Source organism: Callorhinus ursinus, unplaced genomic scaffold (genome assembly GCF_003265705.2).
Source record: "Callorhinus ursinus isolate GAN/ISIS: 27379988/994484 unplaced genomic scaffold, GSC_fseal_2.0 scaffold40, whole genome shotgun sequence".
In the NCBI taxonomy this organism is placed as follows: domain Eukaryota; kingdom Metazoa; phylum Chordata; class Mammalia; order Carnivora; family Otariidae; genus Callorhinus; species Callorhinus ursinus.
The window spans coordinates 3,196,792-3,221,049 of NW_027397102.1; the positions used below are offsets into that span (position 1 = coordinate 3,196,792).

Consider the following 24,258-nt stretch of genomic DNA (forward strand, 5'->3'; position numbering starts at 1 on the left):
GTTGTTAACTGTGCTATCATTGTTATTGCTGTTCCTTTGAAAGCAATGATATTTTTCCTCTGCTTGTAAGTTTTTCTCTTGGCTTTTTGTCCTTTAGGAGTTTAATTATGATATATCTAGTTATAGTTTTCTTTATATTTATCCTGCTTGAGGTTCACAGAGTTTCATGAATCTATGGCTTGATGCCTTTCATCACTTCCAGAAAATGCTCAGTAAGGTTTCTGACCCATTCTATCTTTTCTCCCCTTATGGGATTCTAATTACATATATGATTGAACTTCTCACTGTGGTCTACCACTCTTAAACTTTTTGTACATACTGTATTTGTGGTGCACATGCACGTGTGTGTGTGTGTGTGTGTGTGTGTGTGTGTGTGTGTGTATTCAGCTCTTATATATGTAGCTACCCTTGAAAACCTCAAAAGTGATCATCACATGATACAGGACACTTTTAAAAAGGAGAAAAGGAGGTAGAAAGGAGGTATTGAGTCTTTTTTATTTAAAAAATTCACCAATTCTACTCAGAGAAGTTATCAAACGATGTAAAAAATTAACTCATAATATGCAAATAAATAAAATAATACATTTCTATACTGCTCCCACCTCTTCTAATATTACCTATTTTTCATAATGAACATTTATCACCCATGCTATAAGATATCTCCACTACGCATAAAACCACAGTGCATCCTTCTCTAAGCACCTATAACCATACAACTTACATTTTACTTATCTAAATTAAAATTTCCAATATCAAATATTAGCTAAACACTAGATTCAGAAGGGCTAATAAAGCCTTCAATAGTTGCTCCCTCCCAAAACTAAATGGAAAATAGACTAGACGATATTGCACATTATTTCTCAATTTACCTGTGCTTTGGTTCATCACAAGTCTTGGAGGAGAACTTGTTTCTTCAGATTCTTCTGATGAGTGTGCCAGGAAGTCATGAAGCTTCTGCACCAATGTATTCAACTTGCTTTCACTATCAAAACAAAAATTTAAAGAACTTCTTTAATTAGCCTGTCACATATTTAATCAAATGTAAACTTCTAACAAACTGAAAACATATCTATACTGTAAGTTGTCTGAAAGAATGCACATTCAAAATAAAAGTAAAAGAAAATGAATTTTCATTATTTCATTGAGGATTTGAAAACACGAGTAAAATGCTGAGTGATTTTGCTTTATATCACTTAAAATAACAATTGACTAATGTATCAAATATATTTACCAAACACTCTCTGGAAGGCCTCTGTATTTTTTTAATCACTCTATCTTCTGCTTGTCACAGAATAATTGTATAAATGACAAAAAGATGAAGAAAATCTAAAACAGGACTTAGAAGAGCTCACAGATTCCCAGGGAAATATTTATATAACCAAATTGTTACAGCATATCCTGCTAAGTTATATAATAGGTACATCTGTAATCCAACAGATTTATAAAAGTTAAAACCTTAAAAGAATGTACCAAATAAACATATATCCCATTTCTAATACAGGATTTCCTAAACTTAAAAAAGGGAAAATAGATAAAACTGACTTGACTGAAATTCAAAACTTTTGTGTATCAAAAGATACCATCAAGAAAGTGAAGAGATGAACCATACAACTAAAGAAAAGTATTTTCAAATCATATATCTGAAAAGGTATTAATATCCTTTTGCATAATATATATCCTTCAAATAAGATGATATTTCTCCTTTAAAGGATGTTTAACCTTTTAATACAAAATTTTTATAATTTAACAATAAAAAGAGAAAGGACCCAATTTAAAAATGGGCAAAGGACATGGATGCCTAGGTGGCTCAGTCGGTTAGGCAACTGCCTTCAGCTCAGGTCACGATCCTGGAGTCCCAGAATTGAATCCCGCGTCAGGCTCCCTGATCAGCCAGGAGTCTGCTTCTCCCTCTGACCTTCCACCCTCTCATGCTCTCTTTCTTTCATTCTCTCTCAAATAAATAAAATCTAAAAATAAAATGGGCAAAGGACATAGATATACACTTCTCCATAGAAGATATACAAAGCGCCAGTAAAACATGAAAAATGTTCAAGATTATTAGTCATTAGAAAAACACAAATCAAAACCACAAGATATTATTTTTCACTCATTAGGGTGGATATAATTCTTTAAATGAAAAATAAGGGTTGGCAAGAGTGTAGAGAAACTGGAATCCACATATATTGCTGATGGGGATGTAAAATGATGCAGTCATTGTGAAAAAGTTTAGTAGTAACTCAAAAAGTTAAAAAGTTACCAAATGACTCAGTAATTCCATTCCTAGATATATATCCAAAACAATGATATCATATATCCACACAAATACTGTACACAAATGTTCATAGTAGCAATATTCGTAACAGCTAAAAAAGTAGAAAGTACCCAAATGTCTACCAACTGTTAAATAAACAACGGAATATTAGGTCCCAATAAAAAGGAATAAAATATACACCCATGCTAAAACATGGATGACACTTGGAAACATTATGCTAAAAAAGGCAAATGCAAAATGCCACATATTGGATGATTCCCTGTATATATATATGAAATGTCCAGAATAGGCAATTCTATAGAGACATTAAGATCAGTGATTGCCAGGAGACAGCAGAAGTGGGGTATTGGGAGGTATGGGCTACTTTTGGGGTCAATGAAATTGTTCTAGAATTACAAAGTGTGACAGCTGCACAATACTGTAAATTTTCAAAAAAAAAATAAACTGACTTATAAACTAAATTGGTTTAAATAGTGAATTTTATGTAAATTTTCTCAATAAAAAATGCAGAGGAAGAAATTCAAGAACATACCTATGTATTTACATAAAAAAAACTTGTGCATACACTTCCAAAGATATCCATAACCAAAATGTAAAAGGCAAATAATTTGAAAATAAGGAGATAAAAACATCCTATTTTTTAAAAATACTCAAGTCTTAGTAGATAAATGAATAAAAGACAGAAACAATTTTTAAAAAGGGAATACAACTGGGTAACAAAAAATTGGGAGAAAAAGCACTGCAACCTCACTAAGAATCAACAAAATGCAAATTAAAACAGTGAATTGGGTAACAGCTGTGTTGGTGCTTCCTGGGCGAGGCATCATCCCCATTCAAGCAGTGCACTGGGCCCAACCCAAGATCAATAGTCCCCTCTGCACCATTTTCTTATGTTTGGCTAGAGAGAACCCAGGATATTAAGGGAAGGAAAAAGAAATGAGATATAACAGACATATTACTGTGTGGAATTTTGGTGGTTTTGTTTCGATGAAGAGGGTTTTTGTTTTTTGTTTTGTTTTTTTGGTTTGTTTGTTTAACAAAATTCTGCAACAAACTTGCCTCTAGAATAAAGGTACCAAGACTTGGTATAATTTCTACTTTTTGCCATAACCTTGCTTTCGAAAAATTGTCGAGTGACTCAGAGTCCTTAATCTTTAATCAGAAAATGGAACCAGAGAAAAAGATGCTAGATGTCTACCAATGGCACACAAAACTCCTTGTAACCAAAATTCAAAAAAAAGAATGAATGATGTCATTCTACATCTTGTCCCATCAACAGATTACAAAGAGCAAGAAAGTTGTTCTTTAGAAAAGAGCATATAGCAAACTGGCAGAATAACGATTTTCTCACTCATTCCTAGAATTCACAGAAATCCAACCACAAAGCCAGTGATCACATGAATTCATGCTGTAGCTGGCCAAGGTCAGGACTATGGATAAATCAGCATAACCCTTTAATATTAGTATCACGAAATGCAAAAATTAAAACAATTGGATACAATCAGTAGAAATCTTTCCTTCTGTGAAGGATAGCACTTTTAGACATAAACATGTTTGTGTTATATTATAAATTATGAGACCAGGTAGAAGCCAAGTGGTAAAAGAAAAAAAAATTTGATACTTAAAATGTTTTTTGAAAAATCTTCTCTCGTTGAAGGGTGGATGTGATTTTTAGAAATAGCCAAATGTCATTTAGAATCAAATGTGGTGAGTTATCAAGTTGGGTAAAATTCGTTTTTGCCAAAATCTGAAGTATTCCTTAAGATTTATTTTCTTGCATGCATTCTAAATGGGTTACAAAAGGAGAGTTCTCAAAATGTCCTAAGGAATGACATCACTGATATCAGCATGGCCTCCTACAGTGAATACTTAGAAGGGAAATACTAATCTGCATATAAAAGCTCTGATGTCAGTTTTTTAAATCTGCCTCATTTTTAGAATCACACTTTCAGAGATGATCCTTGTAACTGTGTAAGTCTCATTTGTGGAAATGGTATTTTAAACACACCAAAATCAACTATTTAAAAAGGCAACATTTATCAATCCTTTTGTGAAGTGAACAATCTTCCTAAAGCAAAACCACACACATTAACTTACCAGTTTTATAACTGTGAACTATTGCAAATGACATATTTTATTAAATCTAGACATGGTTGTCACTCTTCCCGTCTCTACCAAAATGTGAAGCTGACTCAACCAGTACTATATACATTACTTAACTGTACATGCTAAATAAGTCCTTAAAACCATCCTTTAAAAGTGGTTAAAAATCTCCACTGAGGAACAATGTTTACAGTCACACAATTTCATGCTTACAGTCACACAATTTCAATAGTGGCTTGATGCAGATGACTAGTGAAATCTGATCTATCTGCAAGTGGATCTAAAAAAAATTTAATTCTTCCTGTAAACTAACCATATCATGAATGACTAGATTTTAGACAAATTTTGAGTCCTAATGTCAATATTCTTAACTACAGGCTGTGTTCTTTTCCTTGAATGTTACTGCTTTATTTTTTTTTCCAGGAGGAACTGTGGAATTCCAAATATTTTATGTGTTTTCTTTTGTACTATTATTTTGGAGATGTTTATGCATAGAGAACTAGCCACTTTTTAAACTGAATTTTTTATTATGAGATAAATGTAGATTCACATGCAATTTTAAGAAAGATTCTGTGTATTCATTACCCACTTTTCTTCAATGATAATGTCTTACAAAACTATTTTTCACTTTCAACTCATTCATCTACCTGTGTTTAAGACACAATGGACAACACATTCTCTGAAATTTGGTTATATGATCATGGGTATGATCACATTGACCAAAATGGTTTTTTTAAATGGAAAAATGAACAGTAAGTAATTTAAAATTTTTGTTCACATCATGATTGTTTAAAATAGCACTGATAAAAATATTATTATCCAAACGGGAGTTACATTATCTCTATTCACAAGATGGCATCTTCCATGAAGAAAACCTTATAGATCACAAAAAATTTCTGAGACAGCTAATAAACAAATTCAGTAAAGTTAGTGGATACAAAATCAACACACAGGGGCGCCTGGGTGGCTTAGTCGTTAAGCGTCTGCCTTCGGCTCAGGTCATGATCCCAGGGTTCTGGGATCGAGCTCCACACTGGGCTCCCTGCTCCGCAGGAAGCCTGCTTCTCCCTCTCCTACTCCCCCTGCTTGTGTCCCCTCTCTCGCTGTCTCTCTCTCTGTCAAATAGATAAATAAAATCTTTAAAAAAAAATCAACACACAAAAACCAGTTGCATTTCTATACACTAACAATGAACAGTCCAAAATGGAAATTAAGAAAACAATTCCATTTACAATAGCACTGAAAACAATAAAATATTTTAGAATTAATTTAACCAAGGAGGCAAAAGATTTATGCACTGAAAATTGCAAAACAGCACTGTTTTCACTGCTGAAAAAAATTAAAGACACAAATAAATGGAAAGATACCCTGTGTTGATGGATTAGAAAAAGTTAATATTGTTAAAATAACAATACTCCACAAACAAGCTAGAGATTCATTTCAACTCGTATCAAAATCCCAACAGCATTTTTTGCAAAAATAAAAAAACCCATCCTAAAATTCATGGAGAAGCTCATGGAATCCCAAAAAACCGTAACAATCATGAAAAAGAAGAAAGTCAGAGAACTCACACCTCATGATTTCAAAACTAACACCAGAGCTAAAATAATCGAAACAGTGTGGTATCGATATAAGGACAAACAACATATAGACCAATGGAATAGAAAACTCAAAACTAAACCCTTGTGTAGATATGGTCAATGATTTTTTAACAAGATAGTAAGATTAATCAAGAAAGGGCAGCTCTGGGCGCCTGGGTGGCTCAGTTGGTTAAGCAACTGCCTTCGGCTCAGGTCATGATCCTGGAGTCCCCAGATCGAATCCCACATCAGGCTCCCTGCTCAGCGCGGAGTCTGCTTCTCCCTCTGACCCTCCCCCCTCTCATGTGCTCTCTCTCTCTCATTCTCTCTGTCTCAAATAAATAAATAAAATCTTTAAAAAAAAAAAAAGGGCAGCTCTTTCAACAAATAGTGCTGGGAAAACTACATAGCCATATGCCAAAGAATGAAGCTGGACCCTTGCCTGACATCACATATAAAAAGTAACACAAAATGCATCAAAGAACTAAACATAGTAGCTAAAAACTATTAAATTACTGGAAGAAAACATAGGAAAAAAATTTCATGACATTGTATTTCATGATGATTTCTTGAATACAACACCAAAAGTACAATGCAACATAAGAAAAAAAAAAACTGGATTTCATCAAAATGACTACCGTCTGTACATCAAAGGACACCATCAAGAGAGTGAAAAGACAACCCAGAGAATGTGAGAAAATATTTCCAAATCATATATATGAAATGGTATTGGTATCCAGAATAGATAAGAAAATCCTAGAACTCAACAACAAAAAAATTTAAAAACAGGCAAGTGACTTAAATAGACATTTCTCAAGAAGATGTAAAAATATCCAATGAGCACACAAAAAGAGGCTCTACATTGCTAATCATTAGGGAAAAGCAAATCAAAACCAAAATGAGATACCGTTTTGCACCCATTTATATTACAAAAATATGGAAAATAAGTCATGATGAGGATGTGGAGAAACTGGAACCCTGAATGTACTACTGGTAGCAATATTGAATAGTTCAAGCACTGGAGAAAAACAGTATGGTAATACTTCAAAAAGTTAAAACATGGAACTTCCATATGACCCAGCAATCCACCTCCAAGTATATATCTAAAAGAAATGAAAGGTGGAACTTACACACCAACATTCATACCAGCATTATTTATAAGAGCCAAAAGGTACAAATAATCAAATTCCATCAAAGATACATAAATGGAAAAATAAAACACAACAGACATGTGAAATAAAAGGAATGATACTCTCCCAAAAGGAATCAAATTCTTACACATGCTATAAAATAAACACTTTGAAAACCTTATATTAAATGAATAAGCCAGACACAGCAATAGGACAAATATCGTATAACTCCTAGTTGAGGTTCCTAAAATAGTTAAATTCTTAGAGACAGAAAGCACATTATAAGACTGGAAGGGGGAGGTAATACACAGTTACTATTTAATGGGTACACTTTTGTGTTGGAAATGATGAAAAAGTTCTGGAAATGGAGAGTGATAATGATTGTACAAGAATGTCAATGTATATGTACCTAAATGCAATTAATTATACACTTAAAAATGGTTAAAATGGTAAATATCTTTAAAAACACAGGATATATCAGGCAAATATAAAGTTATGAGAAAGTTTGTGTTGAACATGGCTGCTAAAAATATGAACAAAGAATGGACAAACTTCAGCACTGCTTCCACTAGAGAAAATTTGGAAATAACACAATTATTCACAAAAAACAGAATAGACTGTATGTTCATATAACACAATACTATAAGCAGTTAAATGAATGAACTTAAGCCACATGAATCAATAAAGACTAAAAACAGTTCAAATGGGACTTCAGATTCATCTACAAAATTCTAGGAATATAAAAATCTGAAGGAAATACCATTAAATTTTAATTGCCATTTATTTTAATAATAAAACAACTTATCTTCACATCAGCCCACAAAACAAGCCCTAACAAATTAAAAGGCATCAAACTCATCCCATGCGTATTTTCTAACTACAACACTATGAAACTAGAAGTCAACCACAAGAAAAAATCTGGAAATACCAAATACATGGAGGTTAAATAACATGCTACTAAACAATGAATGGGTCAGCCAAGAAATCAAAGAAGAAATAAAACAGAACATGGAAACAAAGGGAAATGAAAATACAATGGTCCAAAACCACTGGGAGGAAGCAAAAGAGGTTCTAAGAGGAGAGCTTACAGCAATATAGGTATATCTCAAGATGCAAGAAATTGTTCAAATAAACAAACTAACCTTACACCTAAAAGGGCTAGTAAAAGAAAAACAAAACCTAAAACCAGCAGAAGGAAATAAAGATTAGCAGCAGAAATAAAAGATACAGAAACTAAAAAAAAAACAATAGAACAGTTCAATGAAACCAGGAGCTGGTTCCTTTAAAAGAACAACAAAATTGATAAAGCTCTAGCCAGAGTTATCAAGAAAAAAAGAGAAAGGACTCAAATTAATAAAATCATAACTGAGAGAAAAGAAATAACAACCAATACCAGAGAAATACAATTATTAGAGATTATGAAAAATTATAATGCAAACAAATTGGACAACCTACAAGAAATCAACAAACTCCTAGGAACATATAAATTACCAAAACTGAAACAGGAAGAAATAGAAACTTTGAACAGACCAATAACTGGCAAATAAACTGAATCAGGAATTAAAAAACTCCCGACAAACACAAGTGCAGGACCACAAGGCTTCACAGGCGAATTCTACCAATTAAGAGTTAATACATATTTTTCTTTTTTTTTTTAACGCTGAAAGGGGGAAAGAGTCCCCCATTTATTTTTTTTTATTTTATTATGTTATGTTAGTCACCATACAATACATCATTAGTTTTTGATGTGGTGATCCATGATCCGTTGTTTTCGTATAACACCCAGTGTTCCATGCAGTACCCGCCCTCCTTAATACCCATCACCAGGCTAACCAATCCCCCCTCCCCCGTCCCCTCTAACACCCTGTTTGTTTCTCAGAGTCCATAGTCTATCATGGTTCATTTCTCCCTCCGATTTCCGCCCCCCTTCATTTTTCCCTAACTTCTCCTAATGTCCTCCATGCTATTCCTTATGTTCCACAAATAAGTGAAACCATATGATAATTGACTTTCTCTGCTTGATTTATTTCACTTAGCATAATCTCCAGTCCCATCCATGTTGATGTAAAAGTTGGGTATTCATCCATTCTGATGGGTGAGTAATATTCCATTGTATATATGGACCACATCTTCTTTATCCATTCATCTGCTGAAGGGCATCTCGGCTTTCAGCAGTTTGGCTATTGAGAACATTGCTGCTATGAACCCTGGGGTGCATATGGCCCTTCTTTCCACTACATCTGTTTCTTTGGGGTAAATACCCAGGAGTGCAATTGCTGGGTCATTGGGTACCTCTATTTTTAATTTTTTGAGGAACCTCCACACTGTTTTCCAAAGTGGCTGTACCAACTTGCATTCCCAACAACAGTGTAAGAGGGTTCCCCTTTCTCCACAACCTCTCCAACATTTGTTGTTTCTTGCCCTGTCCATTTTTGCCATTCTAACTGGTGTAAGGTGTATCTCAATATGGTTTTGATTTGAATTTCCCTGATGGCTGATGATGATGAACATTTTTTCATGTGTCTCTTAGCCATCTGTATGTCTTCTTCAGAAGTGTCTTTTCATATCTTCTGCCCATTTTTTGACTTATTTGTTTTTTGGGTGTTGAGTTTGAGAAGTTCTTTATAGATCTTCGATACCAGCCCTTTATCTGCAGTGTCATTAGCAAATACCTTCTCCCATTCTGTGGATTGCCTCTTTGTCTTGTTGACTGTTTCCTTTGCTGTGCAGAAGCTTTTGATCTTGATGAAGTCCCAAAACTTCATTTTTGCTTTTGTTTCACTAGCTTTTGGAGATGTATCTTGAAAGAAGTTGCTGTGGCCAATGTCAAAGAGGTTACTGCCTATGTTCTCCTCTAGGATTTTGATGGATTCCTGTCTCACATGGAGGTCGTTCATCCATTTTGAGTTTATCTTTGTGTACAGTGTTAGAGAATGGTCAAACTTCATTCTTCTACATGTGGCTGTCCAATTTTCCCAGCACCATTTATTGAAGAGACTGTCTTTTTTCCATTGCATGTTTTTTCCTGCTTTGTCGAAGATTATTTGACCATAGAGTTGAGGGTCCATATCTGGGTTCTCTATTCTGTTCCATTGGTCTATATGTCTTTTTTTGTACCAGTACCATGCTGTCTTAGTGATCACAGCTTTGTAATATGGCTTGAAATCAGGCAATGTGATGCCCCCAGCTTTTTCTTTTTCAACATTTCCTTGGCAATTTGGGGTCTTTTCTGATTCCACACAAATTTCAGGACTGTTTGTTCCAGCACTTTAAAAATGTCATTGGGATTTTGATCGGGATGGCAGTGAAGGTATAGATTGCTCTGGGTAGCAAAGACATTTTAACAATGTTTATTCTTCCAATCCATGAGCATGGAATATTTTTCCATCTTTTTCTGTCTTCTTCAATTTCTTTCATGGGTATTCTGTAGTTCCTAGAGTATAGATCCTTTACCTCTTTGGTTAGGTTTATTCCCAGGTATCTCATAGTTTTTGGTGCTATTGTAAATGGAATCATTTCTCTAATTTCACTTTGTACAGTTGTGTTGTTAGTGTATAAGAAAGCAACTGATTTCTGTGTATTGATTTTATAACCCGCCACATTACTGAATTGCTGTATGAGTTCTAGTAATTTGGGGGTGGACTCTTTTGGGTTTTCCACATAAAGTATCATGTCATCTGTGAAAAGAGAGAGTTTGACCTCTTCTTTGCCAATTTGAATACCTTTTATTTCTTTCTGTTGTCTAATTGCTGTTGCTAGGACTTCTAGTACTATGTTGAACAACAGTGGCGAGAATGGGCATCCTTGACGTGTTCCCGATCTTAAGGGAAAGGCTCTCAGCTTTTCCCCATTGAGGATGATATTCGCTGTGGGTTTTTCATAGATGGATTTTATGAACTTGAGGACTGTTCCCTCTCTCCCTAAACTCAAGAGTTTTAATCAGGAAAGGATGTTGTATTTTGTCAAATGCTTTTTCTGCATCAATTGAGAGGACCATATGTTTCTTCTCCCTCCTCTTATTAATGTGATCCGTAACACTGACTGACTTTAGAATGTTGAACCACCCTTGCATCCCAGGGATAAATCCCACTTGGTCGTGCTGGATGATCCTTTTAATGTATTGTTGGATCCTATTAGCTAGGATTTTGTTGAGGATTTTGGAATCCATATTCATCAGGGATATTGGTCTGAAATTCTCCTTTTAGATGGGGTCTTTGCCTGGTTTGGGGATTAAGATAATGCTGGCCTCATAGAATGAGTTTGGAAGTTTTCCTTCTGTTTCTATTTTCTGAAACACCTTCAGTAGAATAGGTATTGTTCCTCTTTGAATGTCTGGTAGAATTCCCCAGGGAATCCAGCAGGCCCCAGACTCTTGTTTTTTGTGAGGTTTTTGATCACTGCTTCAATCTCGTTACTGGTTATTGGTCTATTCAGGTTGTCAATTTCTTCCTGTTTCAGTCTTGGCAGCTTATAGGTTTCCAGGAAAGCATCCATTTCATCCAGATTGCTCAGTTTATTGGCATATAGTTGTTGATAATAATTTTTAATACTTGTTTCTATTTCCTTGGTGTTAGTCGTGATCTCTCCCCTTTCATTCATAATTTTATTAATTTGGGTCCTTTCTCTTTTCTTTTGGATAAATCTGGCCAGTGGTTTATCGATCTTATTAATTCTTTCAAAGAAAGAACTTCTAGTTTCATTGATCTGATCTACTGTGTTTCTGGTTTCTAATTCATTGATCTCTGCGCTAATCTTAATTATTTCTCTTCTAAAGCATGGCTTAGACATCGTTTGTTGCTTTTTCTCTAGTTCCTTAAGGTGTAGAGTTAGTTGGTGAATTCGGGATTTTTCTTTTTTTTGAGTGAGGCTTGGATGGCTATGTATTTCCCCCTTAGGACCACCTTTGCAGTATCCCATAGGTTTTGGACTGATGTGTTTTCATTCTCATTGGTTTCCATGAATTGTTTAAGTTCTTCTTTGATTTCCTGGTTGACCCAAACATTCTTGAGCAGAGTGGTCTTTAGCTTCCAAGTGTTTGAATTTCTGCCAAATTTTTTCTTGTGACTGGGTTCCAGTTTTAAAGCATTGTGGTCTGAGAATATGCAGGGAATAATCTCAATCTTTTGGTATCTGTTGAGACCTGATTTGTGACCCAGTATGCGGTCTATTCTGGAGAAAGTCCCATGTGTGCTCAAGAAGACTGAATATTCTGTTGTTTTAGGGTGGAATGTTCTGTGTGTATCTATGAGGTCCATCTGGCCCAGTGTATCATTCAAAGCTCTTGTTTCCTTGTTGATTTTCTGCTTAGATGATCTGTCCATTGCTCAGAGTGGAGGAATGACGTCTCCTACAATTAATGTATTGTTATCAGTAGGACTCTTTATTTTGATTAACAGTTGGCTTACGTAGATGGCTGCTCCCATGTTGGGGGCATAGATATTTACAACTGTTAGATCTTCTTGCTGGATAGACCCTTTAAGAATAATAGAGTGTCCTTCTGTGTCTCTAACTACAGACTTCAGTTTAAAATCTAATTTGTCTAATATAAGAATTGCTACCCCAGCTTTCTTTTGAGGGCCACTGGCATGGAAGATGGATCTTCAACCCTTCAGTTTCAGTCTGGATGTATCTTTAGGTTCAAAATGAGTCTCTTGTAGACAGCATATGGATGGGTCCTTCTTTTGATCCAGTCTGCAACCTTGTGCCATTTTATGGGAGCATTTAGGTCGTTCACACTGAGAGTGATTATTGAAAGATATGAACTAATTGTCATCATGTTGCCTGTGAAGACGTTTTTATAGATTGTTCCTGTAAATTTCTGTTGTATTTCACTCTTGGGGTCTTTCTCCTTTTATAGAATCCCCTTAATATTTCTTGCAGGGCCGGCTTAGTGGTCACATATTCTTTCAGTTTCTGCCGGTCTTGGAAGCTCTGCATCTCTCCATACATTCTAAATGACAGCCCTGCTGGATAAAGTATTCTTGGCTGCATGTTTTTCTCGTATAGTACCCTGAATATGTCTTGCTAGGCCTTTCTGCCTTGCCAGGTCTCTGTGGATAGGTCTGACGTTATTCCTCCCTCTCTACATAAGGAATATCTTCCCCTTTAACTGCCCTTAAGATGGTTTCCTTGGTTCTAAGATTTGTGAGTTTTACTATTACCTGCCAGGGTGTTGGCCTGTTTTCCTTGATCTTAGGAGGGGTCCTCTCTGCCTCTAGGACACGAATGTTTGTTTCATTCCCCAGATTAGGAAAGTACTCAGCTACGATTTGCTCCAATACATCTTCTAGTCCTCGCTCTCTCTCCACTCCCTCCAGGATTCCAATTATTCTGACATTGGAATGATTCATGGTATCACTTATTTCTCTGATTCTATTTTCATGGATTCTGAGTCGTTTTTCCCTGGCCTCCTCTTTTCCCTTTTTATCTATTAAATTGTCTTCCAGGTCGCTTATTTGTTCTTCTGCCTCACTTACCCTAGCTGTTAGATTATCTAGATTAGATTAAATCTCACTGATAGCATTTTTAAATTCTGCCAATTCAGCTTTCATTTCTGCCCTTAGAGACTCTATGTTGCCATTAATTGATTTCTCCATTCTAGCCATTGTCTTCACAATTGCTAGCCTGAATTCCATCTCAGACATCTTGGTTATATCTGCATCCATTTGTAAATCTGCTGCATAAGTCATAATCTCTGAGTTTTTCCTATTTTGGGGGTTCCTCCTCCTAGTCATTCTGTTGATGGGTGGTTGAGGGAATGTATAGAGTCCACATTATTGACCAGAACCAAAGCAAGATGCACTTGTTTTCTAGGGACCCTAGGGTTGCTGGCCTCTTGTTTTCCCAGCCTGTCTTCTGGGGGAGGGGCCTGCCGCACTGTTACTCAGGCAACCCTGTTTGGGTTGCCCAGCCCCCCTGTGGTGGGGGATGGGCTCAGCGAGAATCAGTTTTGGGGGCTTTTGTTCTCTGGTGGCTTTCCCTGGCGGCTTTCTACGTCTCTTCCAAGAGTCAGAGCAGAAGAGACCATTTCCAACCCTCTGCCTCAGAGCAGAGAGATCGTAGTCTGTTCTTAAGTGAGCTCTCCAGGCCACACTGTCTCCATTTCTGTCTGCTGCTATAAACTGCAGCGTCCTGGGTTGTGCGGCCCTCTGCAGCGCTCCCAGTCCTGCCTCCAGGTCAGGGCACATCTCTGCCCATGTGTTTCTAAAACCGCCAGCTGCTCCCAGTTCGCAGGCACGACCCCACTGCTCTGAGTTTCTGACCCGGGGGCTGCCCTAAAGTCCTTTCCCTGCCGCTACCAGTCTGCGAGTCTGTGGCCCGTCCCCAGAGTGTGAGGCTATCGCTCAATGGCGGTGCAGGATCCCCATGGCCAGGCTCCCTCCCACTGCTGTTTATCCTCCGATACCTACCTGCGGAATCATGGCTCCCCGCCTCGTACCTCAAAACCAACCACCTGCGATATTCTTTGTAGAGATCCAGATCTATTTTCTTACATCTCAGGCTGATTTCGTGGGTGCTCAGAGTGGTCTGGTAGATATCCAGCTCAATTCCCGGGACCAGCTGAAATAGGGTCCCCTACTCCTCTGCCACCTTTTCTTCTAATACCTATTTTTCTCAAACTATTTCAAAAAAGAGAAAAGGAAGGAAAACTTCTACAATCTTTCTACGAGGCCAGCATTATGCAAATACCAAAATCAGAAAAAAACACAACTAAAAAAGAAAACTGAAGGCCAATATCCCTGATTAATATAGATGTAAAAATTCTCAACAAAATACTAGCAAGTCAAATCCAACACTACATTAAAAAATTCATTCACCATGATCAAGTGGGATTATTCCTGGGTTTCAAGAGTGGTTCAATATTCACAAATCAATCAACGTGATATATCACATCAATACAAAGAAAGGATAAAAACCACATGATGATTTCAGTATATGTAGAAAAAGCATCTGACAAAGTATAACATCCATTTATGATAAAAACTCTCAACAAAGTAGGTTTAGAGGGAATGTACTTCACCATAATAAGGGCCACATATGAAAAACCCACAGCTAATATCAGTTTCCCCAATTGGGGAAAAACAGAGCTTTGCCCCTAAGGTCAGGAACTAGACAGGGATGTCCCCTCTCACCACTTGTATTCAACATAGTACTGGAAGTCCTAGCCTCAGCAATCAGACAAGAAAAAGAAATAAAGGGCATCCAAATTGGTAAGGAGGAAGTAAAATTCTCACTACCTGTAGATGACATGATACTCTATATGGGAAACCCAAAAGACTCCACCAAAAAATTGTTAGAACTGATACATGAATTCAGTAAAGTTGCAGGATATAAAACCAACGTACAGAAATCTGTTGCATTTCTATACACCAATAATGAAGTGGTAGAAAGAAAAATTAACAATCTCATTTACAGTTGCACCAAAAATAAAGATACCTAGGAACTAACAACAAAGCGAAGGACTTATACTCTAAAAACTATATAACACTGACGAAACAAACTGAAGAGGACACAAAGAAATGAAAAGACATTCCACACTCATGGACTGGATTAAAAGATATTGTTAAAATGTCTATACTACCCAAAGCAAACTACGTATTTAATGCAATCCCTACCAAAATACCAACAACACTGATTTTTAAAAACAAATATTTTTCTAAAGTAAGCTCTGCCTAACGTGGGGCTTGAACTCACAGCCCAAAGTCTGACTGACCTAGCCAAGCGTCCCAATAGCATTTTTCACAAAACTAGAACAAAAAAATCTTAAAATTTGTATGGAACCACAAAAGACCCTGAACAGCCAAAGCAATCTTAAAAAAGAAAAATAAAGCTGGAGGTATGACAATTCAGGATATCAAGTTATATTACAAAGCTCTAGTTCTCAAAACAGTATGGTACTGGCACAAAAATAGAAACATAAAACAGAATAGAAAACTCAGAAATAAACCCACAACTATACAGTCAATTATCTTCGACAACGCAGGAAGGAATATCCAATGGGAAAAGGACAGTCTCTTCGACAAATGCTGTTGGGAAAACTTGACAGGTACATGCAAAAGAATGAAACTGGACCACTTTCTTAAACCACACACAAAAAATAATTTCAAAATGGATAAAAGACCTAAATGGGAGACAGGAATCCATTAAAATCCCAGAAGAAAGCACAGGTAGTAAAGTCCCTGGTATCAGCTGTAGCAACATTTTTCTAGATAGGTCTCCTGAGGCAAGGGAAACAAAGGAAAAGTAAACTACTGAGCTTCATCAAAATAAAAAGCTCCTGCACAGCAAAGGAAACCATCAACAAAACTAAAAGGCAACCTAAGGAATGGGAGAACACATTTGCAAATGACATACCTGATAAAGGGTTAGTATCCAAAATATATAAAGAATACAACACCCAAAACCAAATAATCCAATTAAAAAATGACCAGAAAACATGAATAGACATTTCTCCAAAGAAGACAATCAGATGGCCAAAGGACAAAAAAAAGATGTTCAACATCACTCATCATCGGGGAAATGCAAATCAGAACTATAATGAGATATCACCTCACACCTGTCAAAATGGCTAAATTCAAAAACAGAAGAAACAAGTGGTAGCAAGGATGTGCACAAAAAGGAATCCTCATGCATTGTTAGTGGGAATGCAAACTGGTGCAGACACTCTAGAAAACAGTTAAGGAGGTTCCTCAAAAAGTTAAAAATAGATCTACCTATGATCCAGCAATCACACTATGGGTATTTACCCAAAGAATACAAAACACTAATTCAAAGGGATACGTGTACCCCTATGTTTAAAGAAGCATTATTTACAATAGCCAAGATATGGAAGCAGTCCAAGTACCCATCAACTGATGAATGGAGGTTGGGATTGGGGGTATGGGGGTTGGGATTAGAAGGTGTCAAGCAAAGCACACTTCCCAAGACCAAGTGCCTTGCTTCCTGCACCAGACCCTGTTCCCCATGCCCACCATGGCTACAATTCAGCAGCTGACAGGAACATGGTTTTAAGGAATGTATGAAGGAAGAGTAAAGACTGTCATGAATATATGAAGGAAGTACAAATGGGAGCGGCACTGTGAAAAATGGGTACAATGGCCAAGCCAGATTGTGTCACACTTCTGGTAGCAAATCTAACACCATAAAAACTGAGAGCACTTCTAAAGTTTTCTTGTAAACTGGGAAAGAGATTTGAGGAAACTTCAGCTGACAGCAGAAAAACTCAGAATGTCTTCAACTTTACAAATAGTATATTGGCTTAACACCAGGAATGGAATTAGAAGGAAAGCACAATAAGAAAAGTGGAAGATTAGGATATTAATAATGGAATGTATTATGAACAATGTCACTGGGATACATGAAAAGGTATAATAAAAATCCCACCATCACCTTAGAGAGTAATTAGCTGTTAAAATAATCTCAGTTCAATGAGCAAATGCATCTTTTTTTAATTCATTACTATGTTCAATTATCTCTATCACAAACATTTTACATGCAACTATCCAAGAACTGACTTTATTAGGATCATCCCTTTGGTTAGTAGATAAATATGTGCTAAAAAAAATAAAGCAATGTTTCGCTCTGACCCCCTTACAGTACTTTTGAAAAAATTGTGAACATTTTCATCTAAAAAGTAAATAACATACATGAAGAAATGAATATGAAACTACAACTTTATTAAATGCTACAAGGTGTTAAATATGGGGGGGTTGCCTATGAAATATTTAAGGGAAAAACGACTGCTCACTGTAGGACAAGGTGCTATGAAATAAACTCTCTCATATGTCCAGTGGTAATACAGGGATTTGGAAAAGAACTTGGCAAAAAGCCTTTGATCTTATCTTGAATAATTCTGCCTATATTTAATCTAGATGAAGAAAATAAATTAATTTTAATAACAAATGATAATGATCTATGAATTATTTACAACAGCAAAAAATCTATAAATGTGTAATACTGAGTAAACAGGTATGCATAAGTTATACAATATCTTACCAGTCATTAAAAACAATTCAAAAAATGGAGCACCTGGATGGCTCAGTCCATTAAACACTGGACTCTCAATTTCAGCTCAAGTCATGATCTCAGGATGGTGAGATCAAGCTCCAGTGTGCTCCAGGGCTCCACGCTCTGTGGGGAGTCCACTGGAGATTCTCTCTCTCGCTCTGCCCCTCCACTAGCTTGCTCGCTCTCTCTCTCTCAAAATAAATTTTTTTTAAAAAAATTCAGAAAAGTTCGGGCTCCTGGGTGGCTCAGATGGTTAAGCATCTGCCTTCGGCTCAGGTCATGATCCCAGGGTCCTGGGATCGAGTCCCGCATTGGGCTCCCTGCTCCTTGGGAGCCTGCTTCTCCCTCTGCCTCTCTCTCCCTCTCTCTCTCTCTCTCTCATGAATAAATAAATAAAATCTTTAAAAAAATTCAGAAAAGTTCAATTACAATATAGAAAATAGTTCATGCAACAATGCTAACCAAAAAATAGCAGGCTATAAATTGTACATGAAATATGATTGCAACTATGTCTTAAAAACACATAGGGCATGGGGAGGGGAGCAAGGGCAGCACTGGCGTAACACAGGAACACAGGGAGCCAGGCCAGCAGGGCCACAGGGCCCTGTACTTCTGCAGGAGCATCCATGGTAGATGCAAGGACCAGGTACTGTAGGGGCAGATCGTGTCTCAGTTGAGGTGCTTCAAGGGGGTGCTCACAGAGCACATGGTAGCCACCTAGCTGGGCGAGCTCAGGTAAGAGGCTGCTGGGGGTGACAGGCTCATCCATGAGGGGGACCTGGCCCAGCTGCAGCAGGCAGATGTGGTGGTGGAAGAAGCGACCCAGCCATTGTTGGGTATAGGCTATGAGCTGGGCCACGCTGTGGCTCTCAATAAGTGAATCCTGGGCCTATTCCGTCCACAGTCTGGCCGAGTGCTTTCAGCCATGATCTGGGGAACGGCAGACAGCTCCAGGTTCCAGGTGTTGGACTATGAAGAGGGACAGGTGGAGGCCATGCTGGATCAATACTTTGAGGCTGACCCTTCCCAGCAGATGGCTGCCTCCCCTGACACAACCGCTTGACTTAATGCCACTCTACTACATTTTTCTGATCCCAGACTCTGCCCTGGTACCCTTCCTGCCTCTTAGCCCCATACCAAATTAAAATGTATGTTTAAAAAAATGCATAAAAATGTTAAAATAAAATATACTCAAAAATGTTAATAGTGGGTGTTATCTGATGACAAGATTACAACTGATATTTTTTCTTTTACCTTTTTGTGATAAAATAAATTCACTGATTTCATGCTGGAAAAGTTATAAATTATCTTCATTTATAAAATGAAGATTGGATATATATAATTCAAACTAAGTTAAAAATATCATTTTCCTGAGATTTTTCAAGACAATCTACTTCAAGAAATTACTCATATGTGCATGTGTTTCTAGTTTTAAAATTGTTTACATGCATTATAAAATACACAGTTCATTTATTTGTTAGTATCCCTAACTTCACTTCTAAGTTAAAAAGTGGTAATTGACTTTTCACTAATCCAACAGATTCTTTCCACATCTCCTTTATTTATTACATGTTTACTAGTTAATAAAGTGTTGAAAATCTCCTAACTTATGGCCTTGGTCAAGTGAAATTTTAAGAAATTCTTTCAAAAGCCACCAAATATTGGGGTGTCTGGGTAGTTCAGTCAGTTGTGTGTCCAACTCTTTATTTCAGCTCAGGTCATGATCTCAGGATCATGAGATCAAGCCCTGCATGGGGCTCCCCGCTCAGCAGGGAATCTGCTAGAGATTCTCTCCCTCTCGCTCTCCCCCTCTGCCCCTCTCCCCAACTCATGTTCATGCTCTAAATAAATAAATCTTTTTTTAAAAAAAGCTATCAAGGGGCACCTGGGTGGCTCAGTTATTAAGCATCTGCCTTCAGCTCAGGTCATGATCCCAGGGTCCTGGGATCGAGCCCTGCATCGGGCTCCCTGCTCCACGGGAAGCCTGCTTCTCCCTCTCCCACTCCCCCTGCTTGTGTTCCCTCTCTCGCTGTCTCTTTCTGTCAAATAAATATCTTAAAAAAATAAAATGAAATGAAAAAACAAATCTTTAAAAAAGCTAACAAATATTAAATATATAAGCATATGAAATAAAGTCTAATTGTCTATAAAATTGTTATGCTTTGAGTTTATTCCCAAATGTGATATAGTCCCAATGCAGGTTTCTACTAGGCCACTGTTTATCAACTACTGAAGAGCAGCTGTTAGGGTAAATGGTGGAATTTTTCTTAGTGGGTCCTTATGTCTTGGGTTTCCTTACATAACCTTACCAATTTTTAATATGTACATTTTATACACATTGGCCTGATTTAAACTGCATGAGAACTTTATTACTCAAGAAACTGAGGCTCAGAAAGGCACTTATTTGCTGAATGTGATGAGGGAGTTAAATAATTTTCACCAGCAACTACTTAGTTGAAAATCAGGAACTCTATCTCCAAAGCCTACCCTATACTGAATCCCTTAGGATTTATGATATGCCACCTCACTTTCTTAGAGAGAGCACACTCGCGTGATGGGAGGGTCAGAGGGAGAGAGAGAGAGAGAATCTTAAGCAGGCTTCACACCCAGTGCCTACGCAGGGCTCAATCTCACCACCCTGAAATCATGACCTGAGCTGAAATCAAGAGTCAGATGCTTAACTGAGCCACCCAGGTGCCCCACTTCACTTTTAGGGAACACCTACATTAGTACTTGTTTTCACCAACCAAAAGAAATTCAGAGGATTTTCACTTTTATGAAAGAAGACAAAACTGAGAAGAGCATTTAGCATTTGGTTTGCAGCAGGCTGTTACAGAGGCAGTGCACATGCTGAGCAGCAATAGTGGCACTGCCAAGCTCCTTCCCCAGGGAACTACACCCAGCTTCTCACCTTTTTAACTATGTCTGTGAGCATTTGTGCTTTATCTCAATTCATTTTGTGATTCCATTAGCAAGATGTATACTAAGGTATCAGAAAAGCCTAAAAGAGCTTATTTTTCAGGTCTGGGGATGCTCAAAATTTTTTCCATGTAAACTAATGGTAATTGCTTCTTCACTACAAGCTATTTCAGCTTATGAAAGGTTTCATAAGAATGCTCTATGTTAAGGTAGCAGGGGAAACCTATAGTGTTACTTAAAAGTGGACTTAAGATATTAATGTATACTGCAAACTAAGGGCAACCAATAAAAAATATTTAAGTATAATTTAAAAGAGGAAAGTAAATGAAATTATATAAAATGTTCAATTAAAACCAAAGATGAAAAAGGGGAAGGGTGCCTGGGTGGCTCAGTTGGTTAAGCGATTGCCTTCAGCTCAGGCCATGTTCCTGGAGTCCCCGGATGGAGTCCCGCATCGGGCTCCCTGCTCAGCGGGGAGTCTGCTTCTCCCTCTGACCCTCTTCCCTCTCGTGCTCTCTATCTCTCTCTCTCTCTCAAATAAATAAATAAAATCTTTAAAAAAAAAAAAAGAAAGAAAAAGGGGAAAATAAAAAAGGAAACAAGAGGGCGCCTGGGTGGCTCAGTCGTTAAGCGTCTGTCTTCAGCTCAGGTCATGACACCAGGGGTCTTGGGATCAAGCCCCGCATAGGGCTCCCTGTTCCGTGGGAAGCCTGCTTTCCCTCTCCCACTCCCCCTGCTTGTGTTCCTTCTCTCGCTGTGTGTCTCTCTGTTAAATAAACAAAATCTTTAAAAAAAAAAAAAAGGAAACAAGTGCAAACATGATCTTGATCCAACTATATATCAAATTTCACTTTAAATGTGAATGATCTAAATATGTCAACTAAGAGAGTGTGTCATATTATCACTGTAGATATACTCAAGTGTTGGAGTGCATTAAAAAACAAGACCCAATTATACGTTGTCTTCAAGAAACACACTTTAAATATAAAGACACTGATTACAAGTAAAGGGATGCCATGGAAAATTGGGAGTTGTTGTTTAATGGGAATAGAGTTTCAGTTTTTCAAGATGAAAATGCTCTGGAGATTGGTTACACAACAATGGAAATGGACCTAACACTACTGAAATATACACTTAAAAAAAGGTTAAGGTGGTAAATTTTATGTTACATATTTTACCACAATTTTTTTAAAGTAAAGGGATATCTATTCAAGTCCCTAGTCTATTTTTTAACTGAGTTGTCTTTTTGTTGCTGAGTTGTAAGAGTACTTTATGTATTCTGGATATTAAACACTTATCGGATACATGATTTGCAAATATTTTCTCCCATTCTGTGCTTGTCTTTTCACTCTTGATAGCATCCTTTGATGCACGAAGTTCTTCATTTTCATGAAGTTCAAATTACCTATTCTTTGTTGCCTGAGTTTTTACATCTCATTTAAGAGATCGCTGCCAAATCCAAGGTCATGAAGATTAGCCCCTATGTTTTCCCCTAAGAGCTGTAATAGTTTCAACTCTTAAATTTAGGTATTTGCTCCATTTTGAGCTACATATGGCAGGAGTTAAGAGTCCAACCTTCATTCTCTTGCATGTGGATGTACAGTTGACTCAACACCATTTATTTAAGAAATTACCAAGATGGGTACAAAATTTTTGTTTGGAATGATAAAAGAGTTTGGGTATATATGATTATTACATATTGTAAATGTATTTGATACCACTAAATTGCACATTTTAAAATAGTTAAAATGATAAATATTATATATACTTAAATGTTATATATATTTTACCAAGATAAAAAATAATTGCAAGATACCACTTCACACCCACCAGAATGGGTATAATCAAAAACATGGACAAAAGGAGGAGTTGGTGAGGATGTGAAAAGTTGGAAACTTTTTTTTTTTTAAGGAGAGAGGAGAGAATGAGCATGAGTGGAGAGTGGGGGGAGCAGAAAGAGAGAGAATGTCAAGCAGGCTCCATGCCCAGCGGAGAATCCCATGCAGGGCTTGATCTCACAACCCCAAGATCATAACTTGAGCCAAAATCAAGTCAGACACTCAACCAACTGAGCCACCTACGAACCCCGAAAACTGGAACCTTTATACACAACTGATATATATGTGAATGGTACAGCCACTTTGAAAAAGTTGGTTAAACACAGTGTTTTTTGTTTTTTACAGATTTTATTTGACAGAGAGAGAGATGGTGAGAGCAGGAACACAAGCAGGGGGAGTGGGAGAGGGAGAAGCAGGCTTCCCATGGAGCAAGGAGCCCGATGTGGGGCTCATTCCCAGGACCCTGAGATCATGACCTGAGCAGAATGCAGATGCTTAACAACTGAGCCACCCAGGAGCCCCAAAAACAGTGTTACCATATGACCCAGCAATTCTCCTAGGTATAACAAAGAGAAATAAAAATACATGCTCACACAAAAATTTATACATGAATGTTCACAGCAGCATGATAAATAATAATCAAAAAGTACAAACAAAATATCCATCGAATGATGAATGGAATATTATTCAGTGATAAAAAGGAATAAAGTTCTGAGTCATTCTACAACATGGATGTACTGTGAAACATGCTAAATGAATGTAGCCAGTCACAAAATACCACATGCTGTAGGATTCCTTTTATATGAAATGTTCAGAATACACAAGTCCATAACGGTAGGAAGTAAAATAATGGTTGTTAGGATCTGGGGTAGGGGCTGTGAGGGGAAATGAGGAATGACCACTAATTGGTATGGAGTTTCTTACTGGAGTGATGAATATTGTAGTGATGGCTACAAAGGTTTATGAATATACTAAAACCACTGAACTGTACTCTTTAAAGGGATAAACTATATGGTATGTGACTTATATCAATAAAGTTGTTATTTTTAAAAAGTGACTTGGAGGGGCACCCGGATGGATCAGTCATTAAGTGACTGCCTTCAGCTCAGGTCATGATTCCAGGGTCCTGGGATCGAGCCCTGCATCAGGCTCCCTGCTCAGCAGGAAGCCTGCTTCTCCCTCTCCCACTCCCCCTGCTTGTGTTTCCTCTCTTGCTGTGTCTCTCTCTGTCAAATAAATAAAATCTTTAAAAAAAAAATAAAAAATAAAAAATAAAAAAATAAAAAAGTGACTTGGGGACACCTGGCTGGCTCAGTCGGAAGAGCATGCAACTCTTATCAGCGTCATGAGTTTCGAGCCCCACACTGGGCAGAGATTACTTAAATATACTTTTTAAAAAAAAAAAAATG

General features: G+C 37.2%; 1 protein-coding gene and 1 pseudogene across 8 annotated transcripts in view; one reads left to right on the forward strand and one right to left on the reverse strand.

Annotated features, from left to right (window-relative positions):
* ATRX (ATRX chromatin remodeler) overlaps positions 1–24,258 on the reverse strand; it is a 297,464-nt gene that overhangs the window by 236,149 nt on the left and 37,057 nt on the right. For all 8 annotated transcript variants that reach the window (XM_025883129.2, XM_073880898.1, XM_073880897.1 and 5 more), the window contains one exon: positions 870–982. In XM_025883129.2, the coding sequence (XP_025738914.1) occupies positions 870–982 (113 nt within the window). The remainder of the gene's footprint in view (positions 1–869; positions 983–24,258) is intronic.
* LOC112832647 (fatty acid-binding protein 5 pseudogene) lies at positions 17,058–17,456 on the forward strand (annotated as a pseudogene).